The sequence below is a fragment of the Fukomys damarensis genome, unplaced genomic scaffold, assembly GCF_012274545.1.
Source record: "Fukomys damarensis isolate Sample0158 unplaced genomic scaffold, DMR_v1.0_HiC HiC_scaffold_14, whole genome shotgun sequence".
Lineage (NCBI taxonomy): Eukaryota > Metazoa > Chordata > Mammalia > Rodentia > Bathyergidae > Fukomys > Fukomys damarensis.
Genome location: NW_022900926.1, coordinates 41,974,117 through 41,993,316, shown reverse-complemented (window position 1 = coordinate 41,993,316; position 19,200 = coordinate 41,974,117). Strand labels below are relative to the sequence as shown.

The 19,200-nt window shown below is 40.2% G+C and overlaps 1 protein-coding gene across 3 annotated transcripts in view; it reads right to left on the bottom strand.

Annotated features, from left to right (window-relative positions):
* Prkn (parkin RBR E3 ubiquitin protein ligase) overlaps positions 1-19,200 on the bottom strand; it is a 1,339,037-nt gene that overhangs the window by 40,653 nt on the left and 1,279,184 nt on the right. For all 3 annotated transcript variants that reach the window (XM_033763332.1, XM_033763333.1, XM_033763334.1), the window contains one exon: positions 54-137. In XM_033763332.1, the coding sequence (XP_033619223.1) occupies positions 54-137 (84 nt within the window). The remainder of the gene's footprint in view (positions 1-53; positions 138-19,200) is intronic.

Sequence of the window (19,200 nt, the reverse complement as noted above, 5' to 3'; positions counted from 1 at the left end):
TTCCTCACCATGTCCTGAACCCTGCTTGAAGGGATGAGGAGGGCATTCTGTACCTGAGAACCTGCTCCCGAGGCTTCACACAGGGTGCTGCATTCTCCTTCGTGGTACGCTTCCTTGCAGTCCCGGCAAAAGACGAACTGCAAAAGAATACCCACACATCAGGAACGTTCGGTTACATTCAGCCACAACACATTTCCCTTTTTCCAAACTCATTATACTCATTCTCTGCCTTGTGTGATGGTTTCTGTGTAAAATTACTTTTTGTAAAGAGAAATCAAGTTATATTGTGACGCTATTGTTCACTATTTCAGTGTGTTCTGAGCACTGTAGCGGGATTACAGAGTATCATATTTCCTTACCTCCTAATATTTCCAGCCCACTGAAGAGACAGTAATGCAAAGGAACACCTGCAGCAAGGTGCTAGGGTTGTTGGGATGTGAGGAAGACAACTTTCTTCCAGAGTGCATCCTTAATTTTTGTTTGTATACATAGAAGACTTCTATGAATGTCAATGGACAATTTTTTGACTGAAAGCCTATTATGGAAAGAAGAAATGGGTTGTTGAAGACCGAATTGTCCTTTTACCTTCTACTTCATATGTTGATGACTTAGCCCCCAGTACTTCAGAATGTAACTAGATTTGGAGATAGGTCCTTAAGTGGTGAGGCTGGAGCCCTTGTTTCATATGACTCCTAAATGTCCTTAGGAGATGAGGGCACAGACAACTGGGTGACGGTCACCAGGAAGGATGCAAGGAGGAGGTAGCAATCTATAAACCAAGGAGGGAAGCCTTAGAATAAATCTCCCAGCTGACACACTGATCTCAGGTTTCTGTCCTGGTAGATTATGAAAAACAAAGTTTCTGTTGTTAAACCTCCCAGTCTTTGGTACTTGGTTATGGCAGCTGCTGGAAACTAGTACGTGGGTTGCAGCAGGCTTTTCTACTAGCTGCGTTAAGCATTTTACATGCCATGGAGCCAGGATGCGAAGGGACACCTGACTGCTGAGACACCATGAGAAAGCCATTGGAATGTCTGGAACACTCAAGAGATTTCCAGAGGCTTGAGGGTTCTCCAGCATCACCAGGTATTTAGCTTGGTTTGGGTTAAGATAAGACTACTTTGTATTGAAAAGGGAAAACAATACAAACAGGATATACATAGCATCAGTTTTTATTCCACAAGTCATTATTGCTCCTCCTGGGTTCAGGAAGAACAGCCCACCCAAGATTTTTCCTTCAGTCACCAAGATCACGCAGTGTGATCTCACTCCCTGCTTTCAAGGGAAGCAAGTCTGATCTCTTGTTGTGACAGGAAGAGCACTTCACATCTTATTAGCCAGTGGATGAGATATAAAATCAGTTTCACAGTGGAGGAACACCCTGGAGGTTGATCAGTTTGTCAGAATAAATAGGCCTTTCTTGACATAAGGACATTAAATTCTTTCTCACCAGTATGGCAAAGAATGAACCATAAAGAAATAACAGAAAATGAAGAGCATATAAAAATTAAAGCTCTCCAATTCAGTATGGCAGGGGAAGTAAAGGCTGCAGGAATATACCTGTGATAATTTAACAATAATTCAATTTACCAATTTTCTCCCATTCCAAAAGTGTTTAATTTAAATTTAGATACATCATATAGTGTTATCAGTTAAATAACTCAAATCTGTCTCAAGTAAAATGAGGAAGTATCTAGGAGATCTGATCTTGAAAGTGTTTTGGGGTTTTAAATCACATTATTTAGAAATCAAGGTCTCTGTATAAATGCATAGGGATTCAGTTCCCAAACTGTGCACCAAGGCACCCTAGGGTGCCATAACAAGCTCATAAGGGTGAACTATAATATTCCAAAAATTTGAGGAAAACATGGTAACACTCAATATCTGTTAGATGCCATGAGTCACTAACTTAATTGTCCTTGGTGTTAAGGGAAACTGTATGTTCCACCTTTCAGTGATACTGTATCACTACAAAGCTGGATCTTTAGATATTATGATTAAAAAAACCCCAAAGAAGCAAATACCACCAAAAAACAGATGTACATATCTATTTGGATCAGGGCCATAATTATTTAAAAATAAAATTAAAATGTTTTTCCAGTTTATGTGAACTAGTTTTTCAGATGATGTTATAGTTTATATTTAAAATGTCCCTCCAAAAGTCTCATGTGTTTAGAAAGTGTTTGGGTCAGGGGGCTCCCTGCTTCTCAGTAGATTCATCCCCTGATGCGTTCAGTAGATGAATATGCTGTTAGGAGGAGTGACCTGGTTGGAGGTGGGTCGCTGGGAGTGTGAGCTGGAAGGGTGTATTATTGTTCTTGGCGCCTCCCTTCTCTCTCTACTTCTTGGCTGCTATGGGATGTGTCCCCAGCCTCCATCAGGGATTCCACCTTGCTGTTTCTGCCAGGTGACTTTGGACTGAACCCACTGGAAACTGGGAGTCAAATTAACTTCTCCTCTTTAAAGTTGTAGGTGTTGGATATTTTGTTCCAGCAATGGGCAAAGGACTAATACAGATGACTATTAAATTGTGAAGATGGGAAAGGAAAATATACGAGAAAAGAAAAAAAATGGAAACAAAGTCTTTGTAAATAGGGAAGGGTGGAGGGTTGAAGGGAGGACAGGGGAATGGGGAAAAAATAGGAACCAAGAATCATGCTGTAAAGGTACAAGTTCCCAATGATTAATGTAACCGTGTTGTACACACAAAATGTACCAATAAATTTAATGGAAAATTGTTAAGATATTAATTATCATACTATGCTATTTGGACCTAAATCTTAAAAAAAACCCAGAACTATTAGGTATTTCTTTTGGCCTAGAGGTGCTATGAAAATTTTACCCAGCTGCTAAGGGCATGTGAACACAGGAAGTTTGGTGATGTCTGGTTTAGGCAGATATAAAACTCCTACTTGAGACGTTGTTTTGGGCCAGTCTGCAAATGCTCTCTGTGGTACTGCTATTTACAGAGGAAGAACTTGCTGAGAAGACACCCAGCTCCAACAATTTCAGTCTCACTGCGGGACCTGCATGCCTTATGCCTGGGGCATATAGTCCTTCTTTGACCAACCATGTAGAAGGCTGTGATTTACCCAGGGACTTGCCATTTTTGACCAGGGCCTCACATTTGCTGAGGCACCTGTAAGAAACATCCTATCTCTCCAAGCCTTAGGAGTAGACATGAACTGAAGGAAAGAGCCACCATCCATTTCTGCAGTGCACCTCTCCTGGATTATCTTCTCTTGAGAAAGAACTGACAAATGTTATCCATTTCCATAGATTTTTTTAAAAAATTAAAAATGTCTTTTAAAATTATAAAAGTAATACACACTTGTTATTGCATTGGTTCTCTAAACTCTTATTTTCTCTTATTAGACTTTATTAGAGAACATGAACTGTACACGCTTCTGTGATGTTGGATTTAAATATCAACTTGGCTGGACCATAGCCTCCAGGTAATCAGCCCAACAGTGATCCAGGCAAGAGAGAAGAAGTAGGTGTAAGATCTATAATCAGTTGCACAGTACTAAGGAAGGGAGAACACCCTAGGTAGGCTGGGTAAGCCTGACATTAGCTGCTGAAAGTCTTAGGAGCAGACCTGAGGCTTCTGGGAGGAAGTAGAGATTCTATCTATGGACTCAGTATCAGGCCATGCCCATGATGTCCAGCCTGCCTTTTCTGAGGGTCTTCCCTGCCTTGGTGGACCAGGGATTTGGCTCAGTGGTGCCACTGCCTGGCTCACAAGTGCAAGGTCCCACGTTCAATTCCCTGTACCAAAACAAAACAAAACACCTGTCTAGCTAGTTCCACAATTAGGTAAGCCAATTCCTTGCAATACATATCTTCATATATACATGTGTGTGCATGTATATGTTGATACATAGCCACATATACGTGTGTATGTATATATGTGTCACAGACATGTATTTGTGTCTGTGGGTACGTAGATACTCATATATGTGTGTATAGGTGTGTGCTCATATATTTAGCACATGCATATACACACGTATATGTGTGTGCACATATATATGTATAAAACCATCCTACTCATCTTGTTTCTCTAGTGGAATCCTGGTTGACATAGCTCCTACATAAAAAGCTTAACTAGGTCAATTTATTCCTTGTCTTTTGCAAAAGGACTGATGTGAAAAAAGCCGTACCATTTATTCTGTCTGTGTCATTTACAGAATTGTAGTTCAAACCTCTTTCCTTTTTTTTTAAGTCCTAAGAAGTCAAATGACAAATTCCTTTCATAATTCAATGCCAGGAAAAAGGTCACACCCTCAATGGTGTGATTGTTTCCTTTTATCTGACAATGGACAAATGAATGTGGAGATTCAATAGTCTGAATCATGTGATCCAACTACAACAAATGTGAAAGTAATACATGATTCTTCAGGACATTTTCAAACTGGGAGATCGGCATGAGAGTTCTCACTTATCTGTAGTAACTAGCTCAACCGAAGTGCTTATGATGAGGTGTAAGAAATGTTTAATAAAGACTTAATTCAATAAGTTACTTTTTGCTAAGTAATTGCCAAGCCATTCTTAATGCTGAAGTCCTGTTTTTGTCTTAAAATTTAATATGTGTGAATACAGTCATGTTCTGTGCAAATGCATTTCAGACAATGATGGGCCTCATTCATATACATGGTGGTCTCATCAGATGATAATGGATTTGAAAAATTCCTACTGCCTGTGAACCCAGAACTGAAGAGGCAAGAGGAAAGGAAACTGCAGGAGAAGAAAAAGATGAATCTCTTAGAAAATTTGCAAGAAAATGTATCTGAAGCTTTTGCAGACCTCAGCAAAAGTAGCCTGCAAAGACTCCACTGTGGACAGGTGTTCACTAATAGGAACGTTCATGGTACGTTATGAGTTTACAAGCCAGCCTAGGATGAACAAACACGGGAAGCAAATGCAATGGGCATATCACTGAACAGAGTGACAAGTCCTCAGGAAGACCTCGGGCAGGACCATCAGGAGGGCTCTGGAGAAAGGCCTCGTCATTCCAGTGACAGCGTGTGGAGTGCTGTGGTCTCTGGGGACCTCCTAGCACAATAAGATGTGCGGGTGGATGACAGTGACGCCAATGATCTTGATCTTGTGCAGGCCTAGGTTAGTGTATGTATTTGTGTCTTAGTTTTAACAAAAGAGGTGTAATAATTAGCTTTAAAATTATAAAAATAGAGCTTCTAGAATAAAGATACAGAGAAAGAAGTTTTTTGTTCAGCTATATAAGGGCTTTGTGTTTTAAACTAAATGTTACTACAGAACAGTCAAAGTTAAGAAATTAAAAGGTTGTATAAGACCTGGATGTGGTGGTATATATTCACAATCGTAGCATTCTGGGAGGCTGAGGCAGGATGGCTGAAAGTTCAAGCCCAGCCTGGCTAACTTAGTGATTTACTAAGATTCTGTTTCAAAATACAGAAATTCAAAAGTACAAAGGAGCTGCGGATGTAGCTTAGTGGGAAGGTTCTAGGTTCAATCTCTATTATAGCAACAGATGTTTTACAAAGTAGAAGCTACAGTAAGGTACAGTTAATTTATTATTGAAAAAAGATTTTCAAAAATAAATTTAGTGTACCCTAAGTGTTTATGAAGTCTACAGTAGTACACAGTGATATCCTGGGCTTCTACATTCACCCTCTGCTCACTGACTGACTCACCCAGAGCTGCTTCCAGTACAGTGAGCTCCATTCTCTACAAGTGCTATATATAGGCACACCCTTTAAAAATCTTTTCTGCTATATGTTTAGATACACAGATACTAGTCATTATGCCCAGAATGCCCCAATATTCAGTACAGTATTTGATATACTGCACAGGTTTGGCTGACGATCAGTGGCCTAACCCACCTCACGCAGATGAACAGCAGGCTGCACCATCCAGATCTGTGCAAGCATGCACAGGTGTTGCCACAGTGACAAAGTAGCCTAATGCATTTCTTGGGAGGTACTCCCATTATTACAGGATGCATGACGGCATTTACTTTTAGGGTGAGTAACATTTTGGATCCAGACAACATGTAAAAGAATAGCATATTGTAATTCATGAAACAATGTAGAGATATTTATATTTTTAAAAGTCAGATATAGTTTAGTGTCTACAAGTATAGCCTTAGAAGTCGAAAGGCCAGGACATAGAGGCCCTTCTTTACTATTCTATGATTTTAACCTTCTTTGCTTTAGGTTTTCTCTTTCTGTGAAGCAGGCATAATAAGACAAGGAAGATTTAACGGTTTCTGGCACACAGTAAACACAATATGTAGTTCTCTCATAGGGTTGCAATGCTTTATAAGCAGAAGTCTAAAGAACTATAAGATGATAGTAAGCACCTTATTAGACAATGTAATTCCTAACATAGTGGCAAATAATGATTGCTATGTGCAAGTCTCAGGTGAAACTGGGACCCTCTTGGAAATGTCACATGTGTGAACTCCCCATAATCGTGAGGCGGCTTATGGCAAGCGATGCTGGCTTCTTACTCATGCGTAAGCGTGCAGAGCTATGTCACTGCTGATTCCCTTAGACAACTGTACCACGTGGGAGTCACAAGAATTGCCCTTCATGGTGATCCTTTAACATCATGTCAGTGAAACTGTCATTCAATTGAAGCTGGGGTCTGACTTCTCATAAGAGATATGTTTACAGGGCGATGTGCATATTTTCTTTTTGGTAGCCTGGGAAGGAAGCAGATGAACAACTTCCAGTGTGATCAGAACATTCAAGGGCTTGCTGATCAATAAAGTCGGGGGCCAGGGGGTACCTATAAGTAATGACCCTTAAAATAAGATTTTGATCCTTAAAGTTTGAGTGATCTCTATATGAAAGCCCAAATTTCTTTGTGCCTGTTTTCTGACATAACTGCATCTGTTACAAAACTGTTCTATTATGTGCCGTTTATCTTTCTTTCACAGCTCTGATGTTCTTTCTGTGTTAAAAGAACAGGAGAATCAAATACCATCTTAGGACCCCTTACTATAGTCAAGGGAAACATCAAAGTATGAAGCACACATTTGTACTTCTTGGAAATAGAAGAAATATGATTCTTCTTGGTATGTGACTTTCCTGAAGGTGGCAGCAGAGATATGTAAATTCAGCCTCCATGTGTTAAAATTAGTGTAGAAGAAGAGCAAGGGTCCCTGTGGGTGACTGGCCCGCTGATATATGCACAACTCCTTCTGACAAGACAGTGCCACAGAGCGGAAATGGTGCTAGATAATAACGTGTTAAAACAAGATCCTGAAAAGAAAGAAAGTGAAATTATTTCCTTTCAAGTACACAACATCTTAAAATCGCAGAATCTCATGGTGGGAAGCAAGCTTACACTGTGCCAAGCTCTAAATGCAAACAGACCAAGACAATCTTTTATATGCAATCTCCCAATGACTGAAAGTAAATAAAAGTGGCTGAATATAGCTCAGTGGCCAAATTCCTCAGTATTTCTCAAACACATATTAATGATTGAAGGATGATTTTAAGGCAACAATTTTTTTTTTTTTTTTTTGGTACCCGGTATTGAACTCGGATCCTTGCACTTACAAGGCAGGCCACCAAACCACTGAGCTAAATCCCCAGCCCTGAAGGATGATTTTAAACTCTTCACCTAGAGGCTGGGGATTTAGCTCAGTGATTTTGCCACCTGCCTTGCAAGAACAAGGACCTGAATTTGATGGGCAGTACAAAAACAAAAACCAAAAAACAAAAAACTGGTCACCAATTTCCCACAAAATTCTGTGACATCTATTACCTTGCATCCCTGAAGGCATATTTGTTTTAGGTTTGTTATCTTGAAAAGGTGCTTACTGTCCTTGGTTTCATTTCCATCTGTGGGAGCTCTTAAAGGAGCTCTGAAAATTCCCTTTCCTCCACCATCCACTATCTCATGGAGTACTCACTCAGTGCTTCAGGTGTGAAGTCTTAATTTATGCACTTACTGTGACTATGATGGAGAGAGAACCTTATCATCACCCAGCTCAGGACAGGGACTTCACAGTGAAGGCCACAGGTCCTTCTAGCTTGCTTCGCCAGGGCCAACCAAAGGGGGACCTCAGATTAAGGGATGTGTTTAAGGAATGTTCTTGATGCTAGGATGGTCCTCCTGGTGATGGCACTTCTGCGAAATGAACTGTCCAATCTATAATTATGGACAAAGACTTTTATGTTTACTTCCTATCTTCCATAGTTATTTTTTAAACTTAAAATATTTATTTGCCATTTTTTGAAACAATGGAATATAAAAATTGGAGGAAGTACTTGAATGTCTCCCTACTTTCTATTCATCTCTTCTATTTTGCTCTTTATTTGTATATTTGCTCTCTCTCTCTCTCTCTGTGTATATATATATATATATATATGTATATATTAGTGTTTCTCATATAAGAGAAACCATGCAATATTTAAGATTGTGTGTCTGGCTGACTTCACTTAACATTATGTTCTCAAGTTGCATCCACTGACCTGTGAATATCCCAAATTTATGCTAATTTGATTCATCTTAGTTTGTTGAAAAGAAATCTTTGTGTTATCCGTTTGTTTCTTCTTTGTAAGAATCTTTTTATCTATGTCTTATACTCAATAATTTGAAGATATGAAGTTATTATTATTCTCTCATTTTGTTGTAAAATTTGATTTATTTTTTCATAAAATAAAAAAAATTATTGGCCATTTGTATTTATTTTTCTTGAAAAGCCTTATTGAGATATAACTTGCATAGTCATGGGTTTTAAAAAATAGCTACATATTTTTTGAACAGATAGCACACATATGTAGGCACAAATTCAAAAGGGTACTTTGTGAAAAATAGGACTCCATTATTCCTTGGTCAGTTAAAAGGTTTCCTAGAGATAACCAATATTACCATTTGTATATGTATTTTACAGAAATATTTTATGCATTCAAACAAATACACACATGTACTTTTCAAACAAAAGTGTATATGAAATGCACATATTGTATGATGTATGTTCAACTTCTTAGCTTTTTATCTAATGCATTTTGTAGGCTGCTCTGTATTGGTACCTATTGAGCAGCTTAATTCTTCCTAAACAGTTGCCCTATATTCCATTTAATAGATGTGCCTTGACTCATTCAACCAGCATACTATGATAAGCACTTACATCTTTTTCACATTTTGTCATTAAAAACAAAGCCCAGGACTGTTCTTCACCTTGCACATGTGAAAGGAAATCTGTAGGCTACATTTCTGGACATGAAGTAGAAGGGTCTAAGTGTGTGTGTGTTTGTCTGCTGTATTTGTATTGCTTCTGTGGCCTCTGTAGCAAGGTGTGTGAAGGCCCAATTTCCTTCCCCTCTCCTACACATGGTGTTGCCAATCACTGCATTTGTCAAGCCCCATTAAAAGAATCTCAAATGAATGCCAGTACTTTTGCTAAGAACTTTTTACACATGTTGTGTAACCACAGAGACAGCTTCTTAGACAAAGAAATAATTCCAGACCACTTCTAAGTATTGCCCAGGCACTGAATTTGGATCAAGGTGACATGTGGTAGTCCCATGTTCCCTTTCCCAACTCCTACTTGATGGAGCTGGTCGTCTCCTGGGTCATACTGTCCTGCTTTGGACTGCTTTCTGGGAAAGGACTTTTGGTGGATTTACACACTGACAGCCAACATTTGGGGGTCCAGGTTAGAGCACAGGAAGCAGAAGACAGGAAAATATCAGGTTCCCTTCTATGGTGTATCCTGGACCTTAACTTGGCATATGTGTCCTTCAGCATCTCATACCAGGTACCTTATAGCAGCAGCCCACCAGGGGACAGCGGGAATTGGGGCGGACACAGTTTATGGCAGTGACTCTGTCTCTGACTCCTTACTTTCTTTCTTAATTCTCTTCTCTGAAACCAGTCTAAAGAACAATCCCAGTGGTGATTGTCCCATCTTTCAAATTCCCCAGCACTTCCATTAACTTCATGGCTTCCCTTGTTTCTTGTTTCCAAAGCTATGGATGCATCTGGGACTCTTGTAGGGAGTTGAAGATGATAACATTCACACTATCAATGTTTATTCATACACACTTCTTGCATCTTGGAAGGCCTGCCCAATTTTGATTTCAAATCAGTATTTCCCAAACCTTGGAAAAGCAGTCGGCTCCTTTCAGAAATGGAGCACTGGTCACAGAGTATCACATTCAACACCACTTTCGAATATTGCCATTCATTAGTAGACCCATTCAAATATTGCCATTAATTAGTGAACATGCTTGAATATGGCCATTCATTAGTAAAATGCACAGCATATGCCTTCTATAATTTTTAACTGGTCTCTAATCCTTGTGACCTTATCATTTACAATCTGTAGCAAGGCACTAGACTCTGTAAAAATGATTACACTATGTCAGTAAAAATGTGAAATCTGAACATATGGCAATTTGAGCCCAATATGTCCCGTGTGCCTGTGGGCATCCTCATGCTCTTTAGCACAGCAGGGAGATTAAATGCTTCCCCTGAACACCTGGTCCTGGTCTTTGGCAACTTAGGGCAAGGCCAGCTTTGGAAAGGGGCCCAACCATGTTGGTAGCACCTTACTAGCACATTTTAGAGATTCCTATCTTTGGAAGTTCTTAAGCTTATTAATGACCGATAGTCCTATCTATCTGTTTGAACCTTTATTGTGTGTTGAGCAGTCTCATAAGTGCTTTTGGGATATACCTCTTCTGGCCCCTCTTCCTTATACCAAAAGGATCAAGGTATTTTCTCTCTGAAAATTATTTCTTTCTTACATAAACCTCTCCTAAAATGTTGTCCCTTCATAAGGAACTAAATTTACCTATATTCTCTTGTAAGTGTGTAATGTTTTCCATCTTTTTCTTTTCTGTCTTCCCGGGAGTATCTGGAACACGGTAAGTAATTGATGTCTGTAGCATGCCAGGTGCACAAGTAAAGGAGCTTACAGCCATGGTGGAGAGATGATATTTTCAAAGAACAGATGAATTGGAGATCAATGGTGAACTGTCTGATACAAGTCAATAGTATGCACATTTGTGTACTTCAGGATGCAAAACTTCACAGGCTCATATAGCAGAGAGATCCAGGTGGTCTGTGGGAAATGGCATTTTCTTTTCTGCCCTTTACCTTTGATCCTTCCGATTGCAGCTCCAACCCTAGCTCTAACTGACAGCATCTCTGCTAACAACTTCTCAAAATCTACTCCAAACTCCCAACGTCTCTCCTAAGCTGTGTGCTGCCTACCCTGTATTTCCATTTGGGTGTACCAGCTGGAGTCCCTTGAAAGTCAAGTTGGCTCCAATTCCACGTGATTACTGTGGAGACGCCAGGGCCTCACAGAGTAATTGTCACAGAGGTGGAAATCAGCAAAGCTTTGCAGAGTGAATGCACAATAGTAACTAGAAAAGTGCAAACTTCTAAGAAGTAGGAGGGTAGCAGCATGGTGTTAAAATTCAGGGATGAAAAGGGAGAGGTGAGCCCTAGAACCTCTAGAACCACAGGAGTGAGAAATGAGCCACTGGGCCAGGGTGAGTTCCTCAGTGACAATGGAGCCTAGAGTTTGGGTCCAGTGTTGCCAACAATTAGCCAGCTTCTGAGGATGAAGATGCTAGGAAGAGAAGAGGAGCAAGGGTAAAGCCCCAGAGAAAGTCACGGGCAGGGAATGGCAAACACTCTCACAGGACCATGGCTTTCAAGGGAGAAGGATCAGTTTTTGAGGAAGACTGCTTGGGTCATATAGCTGGCCAGGTGTGGGACCAGAGAACACAAGAAAGCAGAACACCTTGCATAATTTATAGGAAAGTAGGGTTAATAAGAACATCCGAGAAGTAAAAAACTACCAGTGTTTTAATGATTCAAATATTTTATATTCAAATGTTTTCTTTTCTTCCCCCCAATAAAGGTAGCTCTCTTTCTTTGGCTTTCCAAAGAGTCCCATGAGTTCGATTTTGCACTGTGATGAAGGAATAAACTGCAGGATACAATCAGTCGGATTAAAGAAGGTGTAATGTAAGTATCTGCAGTGAGGATACATGAGTTTTCCTGTCACAACATTCTGAGTTATTTGTTAAAAACAACCCAGAAAATAAGAACTGTTCAGGTTTACCTGCAACTTTCACCACGTCTCTGGGTGTCTGCTTTACCTGCTGCCTCATGTTGTCAATCTTGTACTAAGGACGGTGTCCAGACCATTACTCACAGAGGAGCCTGGGGACAATTGCTCCGAGCATGCTTCAAACAAGTGTCTGTTGCTGATGCCTGTATTACCCTTCCTTACAAGGGGAATTTCATATGTATAAAGTCACAGGAATCCACAATTCAAGTAAAATTGGCTGCAACCCAGTATTATTACAGTTGGTCAGTTAGTTACCAGGTTTGGGTTAAAGACATTTGCTTTGTATAGAAAACATCAAGCTAAGGACCTTGGTCTGAGCAACAGGACTTTCTTCTGCGATAAGTTCTGATAACTTAGCAATACATTAGCACTAATGAATTCATTTTATGAGGTAGAGTTTGGATTGGATTTCACCCTTAAAGTGAAGTGTCCACTAGGACAGAACCGGAAACAAGCTATGGCAACTTCTCCAACACTTTCCCTGTGTGGGGTACCATGTGAAGCTGGTTTCTGAGGGCTCTGTTGGATCTCAGGAATTCTCTGCCCAGGGCCTTTGCCCTACATTACTATTCATGCACATTCCAGCTCAGAGTGGAGAGAAGAAATGAGAGCTCCAGGTGGGGCCTGAGATATTTATTCACCCAGGAATCTCTTAAGGGCTAAGCCAGTTAAGGCTTCTGTTTGTGCTGTTAAGGCCTCTTGGAGAAGGTTCACAGTGGTGCTGCTTAATAATGGTGGGAGCCTTTCCCACATTATCCTCCCTGATATGCATCTCTGCCCTGACTACAGACAATGTAGAAAGCCAGGAACACTTCAGGCAGCCCAGTAACTCCCACAGAGACCCTGACAGCCGTCAGCCCTCACTGGGCTCGGAGACTCCTCTGCATGCCTGTTAGCACAAGATACCACTTGCCTGCCTGGGGACACCAGCAGGAGGGGAAGCCAATGACTTCAGTGACCTGAAACACCTTATCTCGCAGAAGCACTCACACCTTGCAGGTGTCTTACTAAATTGTAAACTAAAAGGCAAACTCACCCTCCAACAAGATTTTTTTTCCCCTCTTGCAATTTTATTGCTTTGCTAAAGGAGTAGAGAGCAAACTAATTAAGTGGCACCTAAAGAGCAAGACCTGAACTGGTCTGGGAGCTACTGAGATAACAGGTGATCTCAGGCAAGCAAATGAAATGCCATAGGCATGGCTGTTTCTTCATTAGTAGCTTTTAGGTCCTATGATCAAGCATTATGCCAAGTAACTACGAGCTGACTCTCCCTTCTGCAGCAGGGCAAAGCCTATTCTGGCCCATGGGGCCTTAGAATATCAGGATTGATCATATTTAGGGTGGGATAGTTCCTCCTTTTCTCCTGGCATTGTCTCTAATCGGGGCGGGCACAATATTATTCTGTATTTTAAGAATCACCCAATAACTTGGATCACAGCAAACGAATGGGCATTTGGTGAATAGGGTATGATTAATGACAGTAACTTATCCCTTTATTCATTTACATTCCATTTTTCTCAGTGAAGAGAACCAACCTCCAAAAGGCAAATAGTTCACACAGGAGCCATCACTGCTGTCCTGTAGAGAGATGCACTGCTGAGGCATTTATGGAGAGGCTGCTTCCTGTGCCCAGTGCACAGCTGTGGGAACATGGGGAGGAAGGGCCAGGTTTGTCCCTGTGAGGCTTAATCTCTGGGAGCTGCATGGGTCTCCTCTATTCCTGAACAGTGCCTCTGGCCTTCCCTCTGCCCAGGGAACTCAAAGTGGGACTGTGACTCTCAATTAGGAAACTATTTTGAGCAAACTCCTCTGAGTGCAGGCTTGGGCTTGATACTTCTGCATACCTCTGTCCTAAACCTATGTGCATCCTCCCTAACTACACTTCAGTTCTGTGCAGCTCAGCCTGCATGTCCTGCGTGATGCTGTCCCAGCTCTAGGCTCTGAGGAGGTATTGAATGAGGTTTATCTCAAGAGTGGGGAGAGAAAGTTATAGACACCTCGACTCCACTACAGCAATGCTCAGGGAGTGGCCTGTCCTCTGCAGCAGTCCAGCCATATCCACAGCCTGTGAACAGGGCAGTCCTACAAAAAGAGCCAATATGGTCAGTGTCGGTGTGCCCAGCTGGAGCCTGAACATGGTTTCTAGGCTTAATGACCCAAGGGCATGAATAAATGTTAGTTAATTAAGATGATGAAAAGGTTTCAAGATTTCTCTCTGTTTAGGTCACCTACATATTTCTATGACTCTGTCCAAACAGACCTTTCTGTATAGAAATGTACCATTGTGTACATCATTCAGTGCAAGTGACACCAGTCAAAATGAAATACTCTTCATAGGAAGGCTGTTTCAAAGGATGAAAATGCTCATTCAAGTAAGTCATGAAATGGCACAAACAACCACACCTTCCCCTTTAGTACACAGAGAACCCAACACCCTCTGTCAAATCAGTAGCAACAGAGCCATAAATACTGGGATGAAGTTCCAGTAGAAAAGAGTCTTAAAAGAAATTGGACTAATTTTTCTTTTCCTGGGATATTCTCACATATGTTTACTATTTTATATTTTCACTGAAGGCAGGACAATAGACTAAATTAGTGATGGTGAACATTTTAGAGATCAAGTGCCCAAGCTGTAACCCCAAAGCCACTTATTTATCACAAAGTACCAACACTACAATTCAACCTGAATATCTGATGCTTGGCTACTGGGGTGACTTGGCTCATGCGCTGACAGAAAGGTCTCTGTGTGCCCACTGCAGCACATGTGTCATAGGTTCACCACCCCTGGACTAAGTGATAACATTGCTTCCTACTGTCTCCTCCATACCTATGACTTTTTAGCCTGAACACTGATTATGTGACCCTAAACATCTCACAAGACTTTAACTGTAGTCGGTGGAACAGGCAGCCATATAGTACAATTTACAGTGAGACTTGGGGAAGTCATTAGTTGTCATTTGTCACTATATGCTCAGATACCTCTTTTCTTTAAAGATGGTTATTCACTTGGGGAAGCTACAGTGGCTACCAAGTTCTTTCACTGTGAAGTATCCACCATGGGCATCTAGCTGGCTTCAGGGGCTCTGAAGAGAAATGGGGTTCTATAAGCCCCCAAAACCTGGCAGGCTGAAATTCAGCATCACACCCAGGGTGAGGGGGTGTTTAGGAAATGGGGACAGAGAATCAAGAGAAGGATCAGATACACATCTTCACCTACCTACCAATGTGGCAGTCAAAATAGTGGATTAAAAAGTGGAAATTTGCTGCCATAAATTTTGAAAAGAAAAAAATTCCTTTGATCTAAGGAATGTCAAGTTTCAAGAGTAAAATAAACATATGAGGTATGATCAAAATATATGGTGGATGTTTAAAAAGTTATAGTAAATGTCACATTGTCATTAATCTCCCTCAAAATATTCCCTCTTGCTTTGAATACACTTATTACTTTTTTAGGGGGGGTACTAGGAATTGAACTCAGGACCTCGCATTTGCCAGGCAGGTATTGTGCCTCTGAGCTACATCCCAGCCCCTACACTTATCATTCTTGTCACTTTCTGGAGCACTTCTGGAAGTTCTCTTTTGAGTATATGAGGTATGATAAACAATATGGTAAATGCTGCTGCTTGGTGCCATCCAATGGGAAGACAGGCTTGAACAAATATTACAGTATGTCCTCATCTATCTTATTCATCAGATCTGGTGCCATGTAACTTATGGCTCTTTCCCAAAGTCAAAGTGACTATGAAAGATAAACACATTTTGGACTAATTCAGGACATTGAGACTGTCAGGCCAGGACAACTGAAGATACTCAGGAACTCCAAATTGCTTCAAAATGTTGCAAGAAGTATGGGGTAAAAGTGTTTGAAATGAGGAGGAATATTTTTGGGGGAATTCATGGCAATGTGCATTTTACTGTGATAAATTTTGAAAAAACTTTAAACTTTACCATAGTCTTGATGACACTGCATATATTTGATATAGGTTCAGCAATGGCAACACCCCAGGGATGGTAGTAAACAGCCTGTGGATGACAATGTTCCTCATACTTTCTATTTGTTCTTTTCCCGGATATATTTGAAATCTGATTTGATCTAAGTCTTGGTTCATAATGAAAGCTTTCCACTAATAGTCTCATTATTTTAAAGTCAGAAATTTTGGCCTGATGCTCTCTGAAAGAAAGCTGGAACCTCCATTGTCATATGTCAACCATTTTACTCAAATCCACCCAAAATGTAAGGTGGGTTGCTTCGAAAGCTTTCTTTTGGAGAGAAATGTCAGCTCAACATAAAAACCTTTCTAGCATAACCCTCTGTGTGCCAGAGGAGACCGGCAGCAGCTTGTGACCCTCTGGTAGGCCTGCTTCTTTAGGCCAGCACTTCAGAGGAGCCCAGCTGATCAGGTGGTGCCAACACAGAGGTGTTTGTGCCCTCCCCCCACCAAGAAGAAAAAGAGGGCCTCTCTGAGGTTCCTAGATGAAAACTGCAGCCCACTGGAAAAGTGAAGAAAATGTGTGATAAAGGCACACCACCACAGTTGGTAAGTCAAAGGGACCAGCACCTCACATCAGAACCTAGTTGAACTTAAGGGGAAAGACAGCTGGAACCTGCAGTAGAACATTGCAGAGTTCAACCCAGCAGGTGGTCAGAGATCTCAACTTGGGTCTTGCAGCCAAAAATCACCCAGAACCTCAGGTAACTGCTGGCTTGCTAAAACTAATTAGCTTAGATCTGTACATTCCTGCCCATGCTGTCTATTTTGGCATATCCTGAAGGAGGCCCTCTATTTCTATTTGTGTTTTTTATTTTCAAAGTAATATTTTTCTCTTATCTTGAACAATTAAAAAAATCTGTTTTCTTTTTTCATTTTTTCCCATTTTAATCGTCTTTTTCTTATCTTCTTTTCTCTCTCACTCTCTCTCCCACCTTGATCTCCATTACTCTTCCTTTCTATTCCTATTCCTGTCCTAATTCAAATTTATTTTCTTTCTTTTCTTCTCTTTTCACTTTTCTCAATTGCCATTAGTTTTAAAAGAAAATAATTAGTCTCTAGTCTCCCTATTGCTGTTAATTTGTTCTGTTCTTACATATATTTTGTTCTGTCTTCTACTCTTCTCTTGAATAGCTCTCTAGAGTTTGTCTGAATCATCCTGTGTCCTCTGACCTCACTTCTAATCTTTCTCTATCATAACTATCTACCCCCCCAACTCCTTCTAAATCCCCATCCTGAAGGGTAAAGTTGCTACATTGAAGAGTTTATTCACTATAAACATATTTTGGGCTCATCCTCGATTTTGATTTAATCCACACAGTTAAAGGTGATAGATTAATAACTACCCCAAATTGTCATTTTCTAAGCTGTGTTTGATGCTATTGTGTTGCTGACTGTATCACTTGGGCTAAGGGGTTGTGATTAATCTAATGAGTTGTCCTCCCTGGTATAATGAAACTGAGATTGCCTTAGAGTCATTAAACTCAAAACCCAAACACCACCTATATCTGGAAGATCCAAGTATTAACCCACAAATTCAACCAAGGACAGTACCAATGACAAAAATAGAAATAACAAGACATTTAAATAAGACACAAACACAGACTTCCACCTCACCAAAGGTAAACTCTGTGGGAAATGAGATGGAAAATTCTGATAATCAATCATCTGGACACCCTGAACCAATAGCACAGGAAGTTAAAACAAACAAACAAACAAACAAACAAACAGATAAATGAGGCTATAGAAAAATTCAAAACAGAAATAATTTCCCAGATAACCACAGACATGGTGAGAAGAATGAAAGACATGATTAGAGACTCTAGAACAAAAACAGATTAAAAAAAAATGGGTGGGCTTGGGACCATTATGGAAACTATGAATGCCCAGCATAGGAAAGGAATGGAAACCATGAATGCCCAACAAATGAAAGCAATAGAATCCATGAAACAGATACAAGCAGATATCCAGAAGACTAAAAATTTATTTGCAGCAGAATGAAGGAATGTGAAGAAAGAATTTCACATATAGAAAATAGGGGATTGAGGTCCGTGACCATGAAAAGAGAGATCTCCTAAAAACAGTAAGGGACCAGGAGAAATCAATCCAACAACTCTTAGATGATGCAAAGAAGAATAATATAAGACTGATAGGAATCCATGAAGTAGCAGGAGAAAGTACAAATGACTTAAAAAAATCTGTTCACAGAATTAATGACAGAAAACGTCCCACAGAGGGGAAGGATTTCACATATAGGTAAAGAAGGCATATAGGACTCCAACTAGCCATGATAAAAAAAAACTACACCTAGACATATAATAGTCAAGATCCTGGAAATCCAACAGAAGAACAAAATGCTACAAGCACTTAGAGAAAAGAAACAAATCACATGAAAAGGAAAGCTCATCAGAATCACAGCAGACTTTTCAAAATAAACCCTCTGTTCAAGGAGACCCTGGAGTGAGGCATTTCAAGTCCTAAAAGAAAACAACCTCCAACCTAGAATGATGTATCCTGCAAAACTATCCTTCAAAATTGATGGGGAAATAAGATACTTCCACAACAAAGAACATCTGAGAAATTTTATGAAAACAAAACTGGCACTCCAAACACTTTTAAACAATACCCTGGAAAGAGAAAATGAAGACCACAACTCCATAAGGGCCAACAGTGCAAATATACCATGTAAGGCAAGAAATTAAAGGAAGAGAGGAAAAGGTAAAAGAACCAATAACAGGAAAATAACATGACAATGAAAAGTCAATATATAACAGTTATAACAATCAATGTTAATGACATCAATTCACCAGTCAAAAGAAACAGGCTGGCAGAATGGATTAAGAAGCAAAATGCATCAATATGCTGTATGCAAGAAGCACACTTAATCCACAAAGAAATTCATAGATTGAGAGTAAAAGGATGGAAAACAGTTCTCCATGCAGCAGGAGCCCAGAAAAAAGCAGGGATAGCTATCTCATTTGCAGACAGAATAGATTTCAAACTAAAACTAATTAAGAGAGACAAAGAAGGCCACTACATCCTTGTAAAGGGAACAATTCAAGAGGAAGAAATGATAATCATAATTATATATGCACCAAATACTAATGCCCCCAACTATACAAAACA